Source organism: Oryza brachyantha, chromosome 1, assembly GCF_000231095.2.
Source record: "Oryza brachyantha chromosome 1, ObraRS2, whole genome shotgun sequence".
Lineage (NCBI taxonomy): Eukaryota > Viridiplantae > Streptophyta > Magnoliopsida > Poales > Poaceae > Oryza > Oryza brachyantha.
In genome coordinates, this window is record NC_023163.2 from 3,137,462 (window position 1) to 3,157,031 (window position 19,570).

Below are 19,570 nucleotides of genomic sequence, written 5' to 3' on the forward strand. Positions count from 1 at the left end.
GCGCATAGTCGACGAGTGCAAGGTGGGCAGCGCTACAGTGAGTGGTGGGCGTCGGCACGTCATGGCATCAAGTGGGCAGGCAAGCTGCGAATGGTAGGTCGCAATGAGGCAATACAGTGTCGACCGTCGATGGGCGATGACATCACATTCGACCTATGCCCTCCAGGCATCTAGGTCCATGGTGAAGGCAAGCAACACATCCAACAAGGCAGGGTCATCACCCCCGATCCTAAGGGGTAGGAGCGCCATCACGCCTAGCTGCCTCCTTAGCATAAGGTGGGTGTAGAGACATAAGGTGCTGCAGGCTACGATGATGACCAATAATCTGCTTTGCTCTTAGTAACTCGGCTCAATCATAGAACATAGACCAAAGCAAGTGAGCCGAGGGACTTGGATTTGGGTTTTTGAGATGATATGTATGAAAAGGAACAAAAAAAGGCATCACAAAAAGAGGTAGATTGGAGAATTTAAAATTTGTCTTTTTAGCTGAAAACTAAATGATTATTGATTGATTAACGTTAATTTATTTCAGATGAAGAAGTGGAAATATTACCCGAGTGTTCAGCGGTCTCCGAAAGCTAGATCGTGATGAGAAACTACTAATATATTGTTGTTTTTTGTTTGGCAATGGGTAGTGGTATTCATATACCCATACGCTTCTCCGACATTTAATCGAGGTACATTTCAAATTTCAATGCTTGTTTTTATATTTACAAGTTAAATGATGACTTATTGGCCTAAATATAGCCCAGTATTATCATGTGATGGAAAGATTTTACTCATGCACTTAGTAGTGTAAACCTAGGCATGTGAGATACCTAATATCATATTTGTCGTCCACCACAGAGAGTTACCCCTCCGTTTCAAAATATAAATATATATATTTTGAATATTTTACTTAATTATAAATATTTTTTGTATTATTTGTAAAACTAGTTGTCCCATGAATCACCCTCCTTTAAAATTTTTACCATTTACCCTCATTTATTAACGAACACAAACATTTTTTCTTCTTGAACCGTAATATCTAACAAATAGCTTATAAATGCTTATATTTTGGGACAAGGATACTATTTAGTGCACATTATGTTACTGGTCTTTATATATATCATTTTATATGATAAATGGTTTATACAATAAATTTTACGAGGAAAAAAATATTTAGCCTAACGAAGCCATAGTATTAAGTTTGCACAAGACCCTAAAAACACATGGAGATTTGCAAAAATAAAACTCCAAATATGTAGTATTTGTAAATTTAATATTCGGAGTGGATAACATATGGATCCATATATGTCTATGAAACACGGGTATAGTGTAAAATCTGCGTAACACTACGATTACACATAGCATGCCAGTAAAAAAGGATTTGGTGTTGGCGAGGGGATCGAGGCAAGGCATATTTGAATATATTACCACTACTTTATATTATACTCCAACATATTCTGATCCCATTATATTTATATGATAGTTATTATTTTTTTACACACATATATATAAAGTATATGGATTGATAAAAATGAAATTAGATGGAACCAAAACATGAAAGAGAGAGGGTAGCGATGAATGAAAAGCTCCATGACAATAAACAATAAAGAAACACAGGGTTAGCAAAAAGGAGATAGGGAAAGTGAAAGTGGTGTTAACAATATATTATTTAGTTTAGATCATGTCCCGGGTTTAAACGGACTACTTATATCATTGTACTTATAGTCTCCTTGATGTTTTATAAATAGATAGACATAGCCCGTGGTTTTGTTGATCTTTATGGAAAGAATACTTTACCTGCTTAAATCAACACAGTAGATTTTCAATTGTCTCGATGAAGCGGCTCTAGACTCTATTGAAGCTATGAACTAAAGATATCTACGGAGCATTGCAATAGCTATCGTTCATTATAGTCAGAATTACCGTACTTAAACACCAATTTACACGTAGCTATTAAATCTCTCCCAAATCATATTTCACACTATATATTTTTACCATATACTCAACCCCTAAATTACAAATATTATATTTCTAGCCTATTACTTCTGTCGAGGTCGGTTAGCTTAACATTTTCCAAGGGAAAACTTGTCTAAATACAATATTATATACTCTCCGTATTACGTAAGAGCAGGGTATTCGAACTCGGTGACGTTTATGATTTAATTTTCTCAGTTCAGTCATGTACCAATACACGATCGTTATCCGGAGATGAAAAAGAAAACCATCATCATCATCCATCAAACCATCGTCGGCGCCTGTTGGAATGCCAATACATATACTGTATATACGTATGATATGATAGACGTGCCGAGACCATTTTTGCGTCCTGAGACGTCAAACGTGGCGAACCACTCGACACCAAAACGTGTGCACGTCGGACTCTCCGTACCCCCAACCGCCCCGCCCAAGCCCAACGGATCCTTCTCGAACCCGCTCGCGCCGTCGAAAAACCAAAAAAAAAAAAAAAAAGGACCGACCGAGAGAGCTCTCGGCCTCTCCTCGCCGGTCGCCGCCCGCGCACCCCTTTTTTCTCTTCCTCTGACGAACGTTCCGTTCCGTTCCGCCTGGCGGGGGGTGGGGCCCACCCGTCAGGGGAGAACCCCCTGGCGTCGTCTCTCTCCTCTCTCTCTCTAACCCCACCCGGGGACCGGATCTGAGCCGTCCGCTCGCTCGATCCGACGGCGGGGATGCGTCCTCGACCGCCCCACGGCAGGGGGATGGATGGTTCTAGAAATCGCCCGAGCCACGCCGCCTCTCCCTCTTATATCAGCGGCAGCCTCCGGCCCCGGCTCGCTCCCCTTGGCAACTTTGGACGAGAGTTCTAGAAGCTTCCAGAGCCTTCGGCGCGACCGAGCGAGCGAGCTCTCCACACCGTAGGTACGGCCCGCTTCTCCCTGGCCTGCCGCCCAGGTCGCGCCGCGGGGTTGGATCCGCCCCCGCCCCCCGCGCCCGCGCGTGGATCTGATCGTGGAGTGCGTGTTCCGGCGGTTTGTTCGCTGCGAGTGGTTCGATTTTTGTTCTGGGTTAGGGGCTATAGGTCGGGGGGCGCAGTGGTGTTTTTCGTTTTTATTGTTTCTTTTTTCTCCGATGGTGCTCGGGATTTTGAGTGGCTAGGGTTTTAGATCGCTTGTGGCGACGAGTAGAGTCTTATATGATTTTTTTTTGCGGCTTTCGGGTTTGAATGGTAGAGCTCGTGGGTGTTGTTTTTTCAGTTTACAGATCGAGATTCATTCGATTTTAGTGTTCATGTTTAGGTGTTTATAGATATGGATCCGCTATGATTTAATTTTCAGATCCTGATTCGTTTTTGTTTTCGAGCATAGGAGCTGCTGGAGTAGATCTGAATAGGAGGATTGAAGCAGCGAGAGAAGATGAGCGTGGTGGGCTTTGATCTAGGGAATGAGAGCTGCATTGTGGCGGTCGCGCGGCAGCGCGGCATTGACGTGGTCCTCAACGAGGAGTCAAAGCGGGAGACTCCCGCGATTGTGTGCTTCGGCGACAAGCAGCGTTTCATTGGGACGGCTGGCGCAGCTTCTTCCACAATGAACCCAAAGAATTCTATCTCTCAGATCAAGCGGCTCATTGGGCGGAAGTTCTCCGATCCTGAACTGCAGAGTGATCTAGCGGCCTTCCCCTTCCGCGTGTCGGAAGGCCCGGACGGTTTCCCTCTTGTTCATGCTCGTTACCTTGGCGAAGAGAGGGTCTTCACTCCCACACAGCTAATGGCGATGGTTCTTTCAAATTTGAAGGCCATCGCAGAGAGCAACCTGAATGCTGCTGTTGCTGATTGCTGCATAGGCATTCCGGTGTACTTCACAGACCTTCAGCGTAGGGCTGTGCTTGATGCTGCCACCATTGCTGGCCTCCGCCCATTGCGGTTGTTTCATGAGACCACCTCAACAGCTTTGGCATATGGTATTTACAAGACTGATCTTCCGGAGAGTGACCAATTAAATGTTGCTTTTGTGGATGTTGGACATGCCAGCATGCAGGTTTGCATTGCTGGTTACAAGAAGGGGCAGCTTAAGGTCTTGTCACATGCATATGACCGGTCCCTTGGTGGGAGGGACTTCGATGAAGTCCTGTTTAAGTACTTTGCAGCCAAGTTCAAGGATGAGTACAAGATAGATGTTTACCAGAATGCTCGTGCGTGCACTAGGCTCCGCGTGGCCTGTGAGAAACTCAAGAAGGTTCTGAGTGCTAACCCTGAGGCACCAATGAACATTGAGTGCTTGATGGACGAGAAGGACGTGAGAGGTTTTATCAAGAGGGATGAGTTTGAACAAATCAGTGCACCAATACTGGAACGTGTTAAGGGGCCACTGGAGAAGGCTTTAGCAGAAGCTGGTCTAACAACAGAGAATGTCCATTTTGTTGAAGTTGTTGGGTCGGGTTCTCGTGTCCCGGCGATAATTAAGATACTCACGGAATTCTTTGGGAAAGAACCAAGGAGGACAATGAATGCCAGCGAGTGTGTTGCCAGGGGATGCGCTCTGGAGTGCGCTATTCTTAGTCCCACTTTCAAAGTGCGAGAGTTTCAGGTATGCGGCTCCTTGCACCCTCCTGCATTCTTGTTATATACATAATACATCAATAGAAATCTTGCCGCTTCACAACTTGAATTTGTCTAAATATATGGAATGTTGAAATCTCTGATAGGAAAACTTCAAGGATCATTCACTTCATTGTAACGATTTTCATGATAGTTGATGAGATAATTTCCTTAAATCTCTTACGATCGTGCAACCACCACCAATAGGCTTATGCAGAATGTTTTTGTCATAATTTTCATGACAATTTAATCTTTTTTCTCCAAAATAAGATTGTTTACTAAGTCCTAACATGATTCCATTAATATTGTGCAACCTCTAGTTATGACCAATAGGATTATTCAGAATGCTTAGTCATAATTTTCCTTGTAATTTAATCCGATACTCCAATAAGATTGTTTCTAATATAACTCCTATTAAAGTCATGCAAATAGGCTGAATCTGGATTTACTCTCTAGTTTAATAATTCACCTAATATGTTACTGGGATAGTGCTAGGGCTAGCTCTTTGAAGCTATAGCATAAAGCTGTCAGCATATTCTCACTGTTTAAAGGTAAAATCCACTCTGAAGGCCTGCTTTGAATGAGGAATATTAGTTTCTATTATTTATTTTATTTCCTAGAAGTCTTAAAATAAAAAACCTGGTTTGTTACTTAATGTCATTTTAGGATACAACAGGGCACCTTTTTTTTTTTGAAAGTTCATGTAAGAAATCATTCAAATTCTTGCTCGTGCAACTCTAATTTTCCAGTTATAACACTTGGTTAACCTTGCAGGTTAACGATGGCTTCCCTTTCTCAATTGCAATGTCCTGGAAACCGGATTCCCAGAATGGTGACTACCAGCAGACTGTTGTATTCCCCAAGGGTAACCCAATGCCAAGCGTTAAAGCATTGACCTTCTATAGGTCCAATACATTTACCATAGATGTCACATATGTTGATACTGGTGATTTGCAAATATCACCAAAGATCAGCACTTACACGGTAACTTAGTATTACCTTTTTTTTATGACTTTTAATGAACTTTTTAGTCCACAATCTTTTTAGTCCAACCATTGTGTATTGATCATGTTCTTTTTCTGTGTGCATTTTTTTTGGTAGATTGGCCCTTTCCATCCCAGCAAAGGTGACAAAGCAAAATTGAAAGTGAAAGTCCGCCTTAACATCCATGGGGTAGTCTCAGTTGAATCAGCAACGGTGAGTGATAATGCAGCCTGTTATATTTTGTAGTCCTTTTTGCCTAAATGATTTTCGCCAAAATCAATCTGAGAGTATTACTATGTATGCAGATGTTGGAGGAGGAGGAAGTGGAAATACCAGTAGTGGCTACAACTGAGGCGAAAGATTCTACCAAGATGGAGACAGATGAGGCACCCAACGAGGCTGCTGCTGGAACTGATGTAAACATGCAGGAAGCCAAAACCTCTGCAGATGCTGCTGCCGAGGGTGCTGAAAATGGCACAACAAATTCTGAGGAAAAATCAGTTCCTATGGAAACTGATGCCAAGGTAAATTTCATTACTGAAATTCTTGAATAGACATGATCATGCCATTGGATGCCTGAAGCCTTTTAATTTGAGAACTACATTTTTAAGTATCAGCCGCACAAATTGGAAGTTGAGGAAACAGTATCCTGGACGAGGAAACAGTATCCTGGACATGTCTTCTATTCAGAGCCAACATATATATTGCAGTTTATTGCTTGGCTGGGTTCGTAGTTGCATTTGGAGTTTTGTCCACCACTGTTATACCCTGGATCTTACTCTCTACTTGCAAAAACCCACACACTGTCCGAAAGCTGCGGAAATAGGGCATAACCGCAACTTAGTTCTTTCATATACCAAGTTCATAGATGTGAGAGGGCATCAGCAACTTAAACAAACGCATGCAAAATTTTTTGGGTGAAAACACAGCTGTGAATATTAGGAACATATGGCCATTTTAAGTGAATATCTTGTAGTAGATTGGTGTGTAGTGTGAAAAATATAGCAAAAAAATGGGGGAAACTTGTGCATTGAAAACTTGTGCATTGATTCTTATCATAATTTTTCATGCCAATGGCTACATGCCAGTACGTGGCTTATAATACAGGCATTTGTTGAAATTGCTATTTTCTGGTACTTCTCTATTGCTAAAACTATAAATTCAATACAACCGATCATCTTCACTGGATGCTATCCTACCTTGGTGCAATATTAAGCTCTTTTGTTATCCTCTATTCCTTGGTCTGTTTCAGTTTGCCCTCAAGGAACAAATGAATTCATGAGACTTGCAGGGAAAACTTTATCAGATGAACTAACAGGTGTCATATTTTGATGAAAACACTCTAGGTCGAGCCATCAAAGAAGAAAGTAAAGAAAATTAATGTTCCAGTTGCTGAGTTGGTTTATGGTGCCTTGGGAACAAAAGAGTTGGACAAGGCTGTGGAAAAAGAGTTTGAAATGGCTCTTCAGGACCGGGTGATGGAAGAGACAAAAGATAAGAAGAATGCCGTGGAGTCTTATGTTTATGACATGCGCAACAAGGTTTGATCGATTCCACTCTTTCGTGACTTATCTTTTGGTAGAAACAGAATCTGATAGTATGTTGTTTTTCAGCTTTACGACAAGTACAATGATTTTGTGACATCTGAAGACAAGGAAGCATTAATTGCCAAGCTTCAAGAGGTTGAGGATTGGTTGTATGAAGATGGTGAGGATGAGACCAAGGGAGTGTATGTTGCTAAGCTTGAAGAACTTAAAAAGGTCCATCTCTTTATCCATCTTCTTTCATTTATTGTTTATTCTACTTACATCTTGTTAGCTTCTATATTGAGAAGTCTTGATGGTTTTTGGTCGCAGGTGGGGGATCCCATTGAGGCAAGGCACAAGGAATGGATGGACAGAGGTCCTGCAATCGACCAACTTGCTTACTGTATCAACAGTTTCAGAGAGGCTGCCTTGTCCAAAGACCCGAAGTTTGATCACATTGACATAGAGGAGAAACAGAAGGTATTCAATGCATCAGCTACAAATTTAACACAGTTTCTTTTTTCCATATACGCTGATCACTATGTTTTGCTGTCGAATGGTTAGATAAATCCTGTTACTAGGATTATTAACTATTATAATATGCCCTGGCTGGCACCTACATTGGAACGTAATTCATACTGATTTTGGATTCTGAACTTTGAACAGATTTTCGGAGACTTTTTTTTTACTTTGTTGATCATGTTAAATTCGTTTGCCTGTCATGCAGGTCATTAACGAGTGTTCTGAAGCAGAGGTCTGGCTGAGAGAGAAAAAGCAGCAGCAAGATGCATTGCCGAAGCATGCTAATCCTGTTCTACTTTCATCTGACATAAAGAAAAAGGCTGAAACGGTCGACAGGTCTGTAGATGAATATCTCTTTGTGTCAGTCATGTGTCTTTGTGTCCCACACTAATCGATGATCTTCCCTTTCTACAGGTTTTGTAAGCCGATAATGACGAAGCCAAAACCAGCTCCTAAGCCGCAGACACCCCCACAAACGCCTCCGACCGAGACCGGTGGAGCCCAGACACCAGAGCAGCAACCCCAGGGTGCCGAGGCAGCCGCTGAGCCGGGCAGCGAGGGTGGCGCCACTGAATCCGCCGGTGAGCAAATGGAGACGGACAAACCGGAGGGAACTGAAGCTGCCTAGACTGAAGCTGGGGAAACGTTTTTCAGTTTCCTCACTAGCTGCTGCTGCTGGGCTTGTCTTCGTTGCCAGTTTCCGATAGCGAAGTTCAGTAGAGGTTTCCCTAGGGATGGATTAATGATTCACCATACTTATGCGAGGGTCATCTGCGTGGACGTACGTTTAGGTTTATCCTAATGTACCAATGTGTTGTTAAAATCGGCTTTCCATTTTTCTTTTTCTGCCAAGGGGGGTTTCCTTTCAATTCGAGGTATAAGGGCACGTTTCAGATTTGGTGTCCTACCGGGGTGGGTGTTATAGCGGGGCTTACAATGGAACTCAAACTTTCAAGTCCAGTGTATCAACTGATTCTTGTTGCATGGAAATTGCACGCTTCTGAATTCACCTTAGTCCTGCATGTTCATTTCATCTCGTTGATGGGCAGGAATGAGAAATTTCTCGTGCCTGTGTGCGATTGTGCATGTGCTTGCTGTGGCTGTGTTGTGCCTGTTTGGCAGGTGTGCTTAGAGCTGGAAGGTTTCCAGTTAACATAAGGTGATCATCTGGTTTCATCTTCTGGAATGGGGTTAACACTGTTTGGCTCCGGTTTCATCTTCTGGAAACGGGTTAACAGAAAGCAATCCGTAGCGGCCAGCTGATCGAAATTGGGCCGGAGTGGCACTGTGGCCTCGCATAAAAGAAGGGCAAAGAACATGAATAAAAGAGAGACTCCTAGCTGATCCACACAATTTGCCCAATAATCCCCTATTTGAAATATGGATCCACATGAACAAGAAGTAGATAATGCATGTAGAAGTAAAACAAGAACAATACTAATAGCGTATGATGGTGCCAGACAAATATTTAATCATATAACACGCGGGTGTACACCGGTATAACGGATGCTTAATTCAGACAAATATTTAATCATATGACACGCTGGCGTACACCGGTATAACGGATGGTTAATTCATATGCAGTGGGAATTCATCACATGGATGAGCATGTCACTCGGTACATGACAACCCGTGTCATTAGCATCCTCAACCTCCACACATGCTTTTGAGCCAACAATTGAGTAGGCCACTCGGCAGATGGTCCATGTGTGGATAGGTCACCGAGTCCATCAAATCCAAACATTCCACACCTTCGTTACTTCGTACAAGCTCCCACTCAGTATTGCGGCTAGAAGAGAATCAGAGGTGTAGCTAGCAGAAAGAATGGTGAATCTAGCCTCCTAGAGGTGTGGGACACCGGATTTGACACTAATATTGAGCAAGAAGGTGACGGTGAAGAGGGAGAGAATAATAAGACAATAGCAACCTAGGACCTTGCTTTGGCTAGTTAGAACCACTCCTTAGGAGGTTGTGATCCCAAGATCGGGTGAACTCGACCTTCTCACTGTTCGATGCGACACTTGCAAGGTAGAAACTAGGGCTGGCAAATTTCTAGTCTGGGCTGGGTATCTGTCTTTACGGGGCTGGGGACAGGAAATATTTTTCCCTACTAGGTTCCTTGCAGTGCCCCAAAATACATGAGCCCACTTCTATTTCCGTTTTTTAAGCCCAATAGGCCCAATAACCTAATTGTTAGGGCATCATATATAAACCCTCAAACCCTAGTTTTCCCCATCATCCTCCTCAACTCACCACTTTCGTCGCCGCCGCCCCTCGGCTCCACGCATGAGCCCATCGCCGCCTCCATGCCTTGTGCAACAACTGCCCCTTGTCTCTACCTTGTGCCTGCCACCACAGCCGTCCTCACGCTGGCCATTGTCTCCCCGTCCTCGCTGGCCGCCATCACATGTCGGCCGCCATCACGTGTCCTCGGCTCCGGCTCCACACCATGTGTTGTCCACCTGCGCCCCCCAATTAAGGATGGGGACCCACCGGGGTCAGGACCATTCTTGACCAACTTGGCCTCAACCCGCCTAGAGAGGGCAAGTCATCTAGTGGTCACCGTGATACTGGTGTTGCAACAACAATAATGATGACACACGAGGGAGAAGGAAAGACCACATAGAAAGTGGGGAATGGCAAGGAGAGGAGGAAGTTGATCTAGGGCCTTCGAAGTGAAGAGATCTAGCTGACCATTGTAGAGGTGGTCCTTTATAACAAAATCCACTATAAGTACGTGGAATTTTAGAGATGGTTGTTTAAGTTAGTCATATCTAAAATCTAATCGTTTGTAGAAAATGTTTTTTTACGAGCGATTCGTGGCGACAAGAGGGGCTTATGTGGAAATTAATTTTTTAAGATGTGGAGAACACAACTAAAATTGTAGATGTTTATAGATATTTCAAACAAAAGTGTATTAGTGTGAAACCTATACCAACTCACAATATGAAGTCTGCACTCTGCATACATTTCAGGTTTTTCACCTACATTTTTAACAACTCCAAAACTAAAAAAAAGGCATGCACATTTTCCCTACTCAATCCCCCCTTTATTTTTCTTTGGTTTCTCATGTTCAGTCCAAAAAACAAAAATCCCCCCTACGAGAAACCAAAATCGTTCTTCTTACCTTCCCTCTCATCGTGCGCAACAGCATGTCTGCTCATTCCACATTGTGCGTAACTACATTAGAATTCAATGTTTGTGCTTAATCTACAATCTCAACCAATTCACGAGCTTATTAATAGAGGTCATGTTACTAATACATAAAAGACACTGTGCATTTTTACCATCGATGGAGAAGTGAAAACCTCCTCCCTTGTATATGTCCACCCCTTTTTCCCACTCAACTAAAGTTTAAAATTTTAAATCATCTACCGTATCACCTGCCAACATACGAGGTCGGCGTATGGGGTCACGTGTCAGTGATTCCATCCCCCACCCACACACACACCACGCACATGAGCCATGGTCACTGCACGCGTTACGTACGCGCTGTTCCCATCTGCATGGCGTCGTCACCCTCACCCTCACCGATCAGTCCACTCCAACGTACGCCGGTTACACTCCACCACCGCGCCCTCGCCGCTCTCCCGCTCGCTCGGATGCCAAGTGTCACCCCCCGCCGCGCATCCCTCCCCCTCCTCTCGTCGGCGCGCGCGCGCCTCATGATCAACGTGACCCCGGCCGCGCGCGCGCTCCACTGGCATCCACCCCACACGCAGCTTGCTTGTACTGCTGGCAGCGCGCGTACGTCACGGTACTCCGCCGCGCGCGCGCTCGCCTCCAAAACCACGCCGCGCGCCCGCCCGCTGGCTGCAACCGCAGTCCGCGCCCTCGTCCTTCCTTCCTTCCTGCCTGGGCCTCGCTCGCTCGATCGATCCCCTCTCCGCCGGCCCGCGCCGTCCCGTCCCGTCCCCTAGCTCGATCGCGAGATGCCTCTGCCCCGCCGCGCCGCCACCGTGAGGGTCCAGCTGCCCGGCCGCCGCCAGATCCGCCGCGCCGGGGGCGGCCAGGGCCAGGGCCAGCAGCAGCCGGAGCCGGAGCCGGAGGTGCATAACCCGCCGACACCAGCACCAGCACCAGCACCGGCACCGGCGCCGGCGCCGCCGCAGCCGCCGCAGGGGGAGCCGAGGTACCGGGCGCCGATGGTGCGCGTGCGTCAGCTCCCCAACGAGGAGCACGTGCCGGACTCCTACGGCGCGGCGCCCGACGAGCTCGGGATCGCGCCGGAGGTGTACCAGGCGCTGGAGTGCCACCTGCCGAGCGGCCTCGTCGGCGCCCCCGCCGAGGTGAAGCGCTACTTCATGCGCAGCATCCTCCAGAATTACGTGCCCTCGCCGGCGCAGAGGACCAGGGTAAGCATACACGCAATTTCATCGCGTCAAGCTCCATGGCAGCTACACATAAATGCATTTTAATTTATTAGCTTCATTAATCATTTGCTTAGTCACACTTATTAATTCACTGGAGTATAAGATATGCGTTTTTTTATCATCCTTAAAAATAAGATACTATATTTTTTTAATATAAAAATTTAGTATTTTGAAGTATAATATATCTGAATTATGCTCTAAAATATTTGGTGCCTCAAGTTACTTCTCGAGGATGGTAAAAAAGTATAGCTGAGAGATTAATTAACCATGAATGTGTGTGATGAGTTGGATAGTGTTAGTGTGAGTTATTAATTAATTATAATGAATTAGTCACGCCACAAAAGATATATACAGTACACCGATCAAATTAATTGTTCTCACTAAATTTTATCTTGATGCAGACACAGAATCAGAGAGAGTACAGGGAAAGGATCCTGTCAGCATATCAGGTACGTACGGTTAATTTTAACTACTAGCTAGCTTTGCTATATTAATATATAATGCACCTTAATTTATCACCGTGATAATTAATTGTTCCTATTCGTCTTTTTCTTAAGTACTCATGCATTTCAATACTAAATTTCTTATATTATGAATATGTAGATAACAACTCTTCTAATATATGTAAAAAATATACGTGCATATGCTCTTTTCCTAGCTAACTACTTTATTGCCATATGACATATATACACACATCTATCAAAATGCAAGTCAAACTTGACTTTTTTTCGAAAAAAAAAGACCTTTCAAAATGTAAGCCACACTATCTATACATTTTATAAGTACACACATATTTCATATATATAGTTATTTATCACAGAGCACACAAATACACACTTACACATTTTTCTTCCCACTGGATATATATATTTTTTCAGCCTCTACATCAGGAGCTTTACACAGATGATCCATCAATTTTCCTCACACCAACATTTCTTCAAGCCATAACTGTCAACACTGAAGAAAGCATCACGAGCTTGATGATGGAGGTTTCACCGGGGGTGTATGCATTTCATATGCTGAAACCCTCATTTTGCGAGATGTTAATGGCAGAGGTACATATGTCATTGCCATTAATTAGATATATCATTTGGATATATTGGATATATATTGTTCTGCTGCTGATTGTGGACATTATCTTGCAAACACATCTATATTAATATCAAGTTAAAGCGATATAGCTGATCATATTTGTTGTTGCAGGCCAACCATTTTTTTACGTGGGCACGAACAGCGGATCAAAGGATAATGAGCCCAATAACCCTAGATATGCCAGCTGCAGGCAGAGGCGCTTGCCTTTTTGATTTTGGTTTGCAAGGAATGTTAGACAACCTCATGAAGAATTTCATCTCACCCATTGCAACAGGTTATTTGTCTTCTGACAACTTAATTTCCTTGTATAATATATAGGAAATACCAGTAGATTAAGCTTATGCTTGACCTAACTACTCAATTGATTCATGCAGTTCTTTACCCTGAGGTTGGTGGTTCTACACTGGACTCCCACCATTCCTACGTTGTTGAGTATGATGAAACTGATCCTGCTAGAGGTATGTTGTATATATATAAACATGCAACTACATTACCATGACTGTCTAGAAATATAATTGCACTACACAATATATTACTCTATTAATTAGTTCATTTTCCATATATTTAAGTTTTATAATGTGTTGTCATACTTCGATCATCATATATATTTAAGGTACGAAATAAACTTAATGATATTTTAAGTATTTGGTGTATATGTATGAGTACCCTACATATATATGTGCATATAAAGATGTTTATACGTATTACTCAGCCATTTGTGTACTTGACATAGTATGACATATGCTACACACACTTTTGATGCAAGCATAATGTTTTACCATTTTCACAGTAGTCCTGTTGCTATCAAGCTATGCATGATAGAAATTAAAACTGGTCGCATGGTGTAACAAACATGATTAGTTCTTTTATTATACATTCTAAACAATAATTGATGGAGATTGCAGGTTTGCATGTGGATGATAGTGAGGTGACACTCAATATCTGCCTTGGCAAGCACTTCACTGGTGCTGACATGTACTTCCGTGGTATACGTTGTGGGAATCATATTAATTCAGGAATGCATGATGAGGTACTGATCGATGTATAAAGTGTAATAATTTCACCCATTTTATCTAGACACCCATTGCTTAGGAGCAATGCAAGTTTTTAGTAAATTAAAAAACTATTTTCTGTTAGTGGTAGTGTTGATCAACATCCATTAATCCCTTTTTCCCCTGAGCATTAATTCTCCTTTGGTGTTTAGCTTATCTAAGCAGCTAGCTAGTGCTTGGTATTGCTTCAGGGTTTTTGAAACCCATAAATCATCTGCATCCTCACCTTCCTTTGGGTTTAACTTTGTTTCCTAAATCATTTGTAAGATTAATAACACTTGAATGAGAGGATTCATGTCTATGAAATGGTCCATGGACAAAGTTTCCTAAATCTTAATGATATTGACGGCCATAATGGTTAGTAATGATTGGAAGATACTTGCGGCAAGTAGAAATGCCGATCAATACAGATATCCCCAACACCTAATCTCTAAGAGCATCTCTAATAGCTTAGCCATCCAACCCTCCAAGCTAAAAAATAGCAAACATAGCAAAAAAAAAAAATTGAGGTCCAACATACTCTCCATTTGGATGGCTAAGTCATCTAGTTGGCTAAATGACCAGTTGAGGTGGCCAAATCTAGCCAGCCAGTTTGGCTAGCCAAACACAACATCAAGCATCAAACACCCCAAGCAGACACCACCTTCTCCCATCGCCGCAAGCTGCCACGCCGTCGTGCTTGGGCTCCTCCGCCGCCACCACGACGCCCATGGCGCAAAAGAAGTCGATGCAACAGTGTGCGGTGTAGACGACGCAGACGAGCACCAGTGCCAGTGGCAACCGCTCGCGTAGGAACACCGTCGGAACCAGGGCCAACGCCATGATGGCATGCACACACGCGGTCCCCGTGACGTTTGCCGTGACGGCCACCATGAGCGGGGTCCTTCTTCAGCGTCGGCCATTAGCGGCATCGCAAGGGCGACGGGGCGGCCCAATGGCGAGACGGAGTGGCGGTGGCAAGGGAGAAGCAAGGGTGCCGCCAACCGCCGTTGTGCGCCATCATCGTCTAGTGGCGCCAGCCATGGTCTCGCGAAACAGCGACGCCGTCGCCGACTCCCCATCCACGCTTCCCCTCACCTCAAGTCCCTGCCTTCTCATCCGCCAGTTGGGAAGAGGGCCCCGCTCGGTGCAGCCTACCGCCTCCGTTCGAGATACGGCTTGAAAACTTCAACCCTTACTAATATGCACTTATATCTAACGATTTTTACTAGGTTTTAAAACATTACAAATTAATCAATGCATAAGTAAGACCTGTTATAAATTAAGGAGATATCTCTAACGGTTCAAAATATTGAAATCGTTACAGGCAGTCTATAATGGTTCCTAATAATTTACAAATCTTTCCCCCATATGCTGTTGTTTTTTGAAGAGAGACACTTTGGGTGAAATGACATAGGTCGGCCTTGAGAGAGTAGTTAAAAGTGATGTACATTCATCCCGTGCGCAGGCAATCACGTAAGATGACCGTCTACCACAGAAAAACTAATCGTAGGCGGCCGCTTAAGACGACTGCCTACGATGATGCCGCTTCATCGCAGACGGTCCTATTAATAAGTGGCACATGTGATAAGCCTTTTTTTAAATATGGTAAAATTGCCCTTTAAGGCGACACTGAGAGATTCGACAGTGGATCCAAAAGGAGCGGAAAAGTGACTCTGATCATGGTAAATATGTAATGTAAATGATTGTGCACCTTCGAAAAGTCATGTGTGGTTTCATTACGAAACTACACAGGATCATGGGGTGAGCCGCTTCCCAAACATGATTCTTGGTTTAGTCAAGAATCCGAGATCAACCAAGAGTGGTTTGTCATTATACCACACAGGTCATGATGATATTATTTCCCCCACTCGTTCATTGGGACAATCCATAATGTGTATAGATTAATGATTTCCATAACACAAATAAAGGATGATGGTTAAACACTATGTTCTTTGTTTAGGGGTGTAGTAGGAGCCCTATAAACCGATAAACAAATCTGTAATAGATATATAGCTAGAATTTATGTGCAAATTATAAGAAATGTTGTATGACATTGATATCTGGTTAAGGTATGTAAGGTACTAATGTATACGTGTTAATAATATCGAAGCACTAAATCACCAGAAGCTGATAGAAATTTGCTATATATGGAATTTCATTGTCCGAACATCGTTTTTTTTGTATTTCTATAATTAAGAAATATTTCCTTAAATCTGCATCAGACTAGTGAAGGAAAAACCCATACTCAAATCCACCATAGCATTATTGTTTCTTTTTTGTTTATTCATAATGTGCAATTTTACATCTTCGGTCGGAAACAACTGGTTAAAATATCTACATCTTGCAGGTTTCAAAAATTGCATTATAGTTTGCAGATGTGTTTTCCTTTAATTTTGTTACTGTTAGTGCATGTCTATGCAAAATACTAACATTTGGCATTTTGTCTTGTAAGCCTTCCTGGTTTTTTTTTTCATATGCTTATATGAAATAGAAATGACAGTTGTTCTACTGGTTTCAGTATCCAACAAAAAAAAGCATTTGACATTTTGTTTATTTCCCTTCGATACCTATATTCAGGAGCATTTTGTGCATCCCAATGTGCCCGGACAAGTTATGCTGCATCATGGTAGCCACAGACATGGTGTCTTTCCAGTAACATCTGGACAGAGGGTTAACATGGTCATGTGGTGCAGAAGGTAATTAACACTCAATATAACAGGTTTACCTATTTTCAGATTTTAATTGGTTGTTATTACTCTATTTTAGGTGAAGTAATCACTATTGGACTTCATATAGTAGTGTATATATATATATATATATATATATATATATATATATATATATTCATGTAAAAGCATGTTCCCTTTCTTAGTTTCCTACACTACAATAAATTAAAGGGTTATGAAATCCTATGAGAAATTAATACCGACTTGCATGTCAAATGATCCAACCTGGAATTGCTGTTGTTTCTGTGTTTATCTAGAGTCATACATACAAGAAAGATTGTAGAAGTATATATCACCTTAATTTGTTGATCTGTAGCTAAAGTGGTGTTTCTTGTATATATGCAGCTCACTGTTCAGGGACATGAAGAAATGCATGAATGATTTTTCTGGGTTTTGTGGTGAGTGCCAGTTTGAAAGGACGGCAAGACAGGTGCAACATCTTCAGGAATTGACGGTGTGTTACTTAACCCTATTCCAATAGAAAATTAGAAATGATACTTACATGAATGTTCAGGAAATCACACGCATGCATATGGCATTTTCTGCTAATTAATTCTCCTGAAGTTGGAAAACCAATAGGAGTGCATACACTGAAAATATTTAATCAGGATACACTGGAAACAGTTTAATCTTATTATCCTTACTTCAAATTAGCCTGATAGGAGTTTTTGTAACATCATCACTTTGATTTCCATTTCCATTAATATAAGGTCATAACGCATAAAGCTAGCACAATATTTTCCTTCTCAATGTCAACAAATAAAAAAGAAAAATCTCACTCATGCTTCTCTCTTGAAGTATTTTACTTCTCACATGAGACTGTTACATGTAGCTATAGCTAGCCAGCTTGACTACCATTCCGAAATTGCTATTTCTTGGACTTAGAGCAAACTGAACGGCTCATCCAAAGTTCATCATCCATATTATTATTTGTATGACCATTCAAAATACATTGTCTATTTATCACTCTAACAGAATATCTATATTATATCATACATCATCTATATATATTTTATTAATATTTTATAACCACCTACTCTCATATTAATATTGCTCCTTAATCTTATGATTGGATGGTGAGATATGAATGCAGGAGAGAGAACATTTATATTTTGAGTTTCTCTTTTCAATATGGATGTTGCTCTATTTTTGAATAGTGGGATAGATGATCGGTTAGAACCTTTTTTTCTCTCACATTATCTATATTTAAGATAGATGATGAAATAAATGATCTGTTGTGTTTGCTCTAACATCGTTTATGATCACTTGAATTTGCAGGCTCGTATCTCTATCAATGCACAGGAGGACGAGGCCCCTTAATATCTTTCTAACAGAGCCGGCCTGACTGTCACCTGCTTGTCTCTTCGTTAGTTTCTGAATTATGAATAATAAATACAGGAACATGTCGTTATATATTGTATGATATGTAATACCGAATTTACAAGCGTTTAATTTGGTTCATGAAAACCTGCTTGGTTTGCAACTACTAGCTAGCTAGGAATAAACAGACCAGTGTTTGGCTAATTTTCAGGCTGTTGATCTGATTTCTCATGGGTTAGTTTTAGTTGGAGAGGCTGAAACCCTGCAACCCCTTCCATCTTGAGAAGGGATAATAGTTTATTGAAAGTTTTGCAGCTACAAGAAATGATATGAGCCCTAAATTATAAGCGGCAAAAAGTAGGTGCAATTTTTTGATGGCACAAACAAACAAGGCGCATATTTATGGGTTGGTTTTGTCGTCTTATTGATTTATGGATATATCGAGGATATATATTTATGAGATAGTTATATCGTGATACTAATATCTCTATATAAAGAAGTCGCATGTCTTATATAACTTATAAGTGACAAATAATAAATGATACGATCTTTCGATAGAAAAAACAAACACAATAACCTAATTATACAAAATATCTGATACACGAATATTCGTCGTTTCGTTTTAGCACAAATATTTCACTTTGCCATTTAGGCACTAGGCCTATTCGTTTTGAAGGAAAAACATGATTGAATTCCATTAAAAACCATTTGGTTTGTAGGAATGCACCATAGGAAAATCAAAATAAAATTTTCCTTCCTATAAGACATAGAGAGAAAATATATGAAAATTTCTATCCACTCAAATCTCTTAGAAAAATTTCTATGTATTGGTGTTGGCATTCATCCCTATTACTCCACTTTTCCTATTCCTTAGGATTGAAATTCCTCCAAACCAAATAAGCCTACCTTTTCCTTGTTATATGTAGTGATTTGGTTAACAATGCATGGCATAAAGATTGTGCACACACTCATGCACCAAGCAGCAGTTGCACGGGCATGGGCGTAATTTTGATTTTTAGCACTATTTTTTCTTGGCTTGGCCTGCATGAGAACATGCCTAGGTGTGCTATATTTTTTTTTATCTATTTGATTTGGAGTTAATTTAAGTAACTCTTCCATCTTAAGTACACATTTGGTTCTTGTTAAAGTTTTGTACATAAACTCTCTATAGAAATCTCTTAGGAAACCTTTTTTATGCAAACCTTTTTAATTTTACCATGATTTTTCGCTATGTAAACTTTTTTTATATAAAGATTACTAGATTTTTTTTTTGGGGTGGAGGTAATAATGATGTGAAATCTTTTGACAACGCAAACAAATCAGATACTACATACGTACCGGCGGCCGCCGTATATTGGAGATGTACTAGGTGTATTATACAATTAATTGAAGTTGCTACCGTGTTTTCAATAAAACGAACATGATACCTTTTACTGAATGGAAAATGCTGTAC

At 41.7% G+C, this 19,570-nt stretch overlaps 2 protein-coding genes across 3 annotated transcripts; both read left to right on the forward strand.

The window, feature by feature from the left end:
• Positions 1-2,764: 2,764 nt before the first annotated feature.
• Positions 2,765-8,586, forward strand: LOC102715979 (heat shock 70 kDa protein 15-like). Of its 2 annotated transcripts, XM_006643770.2 has the most exons (10): positions 2,765-2,865; positions 3,312-4,529; positions 5,315-5,524; positions 5,642-5,737; positions 5,830-6,048; positions 6,871-7,065; positions 7,138-7,284; positions 7,381-7,530; positions 7,778-7,908; positions 7,987-8,586. In XM_006643770.2, exons 2-10 carry the CDS (start codon positions 3,360-3,362, stop codon positions 8,198-8,200), a joined length of 2,532 nt encoding a protein of 843 aa, XP_006643833.1. In that variant the 5' UTR covers positions 2,765-2,865; positions 3,312-3,359; the 3' UTR covers positions 8,201-8,586. The 2 variants fall into 2 exon arrangements, with proteins under 2 accessions (XP_006643833.1, XP_015697963.1); XM_015842477.1 differs by having other exon boundaries at positions 7,138-7,530.
• Positions 8,587-11,504: 2,918 nt separating this feature from the next.
• Positions 11,505-18,150, forward strand: LOC102714054 (2-oxoglutarate and iron-dependent oxygenase domain-containing protein ICU11-like). The gene is made up of 9 exons (XM_006645505.3): positions 11,505-11,927; positions 12,347-12,394; positions 12,824-13,000; positions 13,149-13,311; positions 13,412-13,495; positions 13,943-14,067; positions 16,649-16,767; positions 17,143-17,251; positions 18,076-18,150. Exons 1-9 carry the CDS (start codon positions 11,505-11,507, stop codon positions 18,115-18,117), a joined length of 1,290 nt encoding a protein of 429 aa, XP_006645568.2. The 3' UTR covers positions 18,118-18,150.
• Positions 18,151-19,570: the final 1,420 nt, after the last annotated feature.

Excerpts from the sequence above, each read along its gene's own strand:
- LOC102715979 (XM_015842477.1), top strand. The coding sequence starts at position 3,360 with ATGAGCGTGGTGGGCTTTGATCTAGGGAATGAGAGCTGCATTGTGGCG. Across the intron at positions 6,049-6,870 it reads CTATGGAAACTGATGCCAAG|GTCGAGCCATCAAAGAAGAA; the intron begins GTAAATTTCATT and ends AAAACACTCTAG. Across the intron at positions 7,531-7,777 it reads ACATAGAGGAGAAACAGAAG|GTCATTAACGAGTGTTCTGA; the intron begins GTATTCAATGCA and ends CCTGTCATGCAG.
- LOC102714054 (XM_006645505.3), top strand. The coding sequence starts at position 11,505 with ATGCCTCTGCCCCGCCGCGCCGCCACCGTGAGGGTCCAGCTGCCCGGC. Across the intron at positions 12,395-12,823 it reads GGATCCTGTCAGCATATCAG|CCTCTACATCAGGAGCTTTA; the intron begins GTACGTACGGTT and ends ATATTTTTTCAG. Across the intron at positions 13,001-13,148 it reads GCGAGATGTTAATGGCAGAG|GCCAACCATTTTTTTACGTG; the intron begins GTACATATGTCA and ends TTGTTGTTGCAG.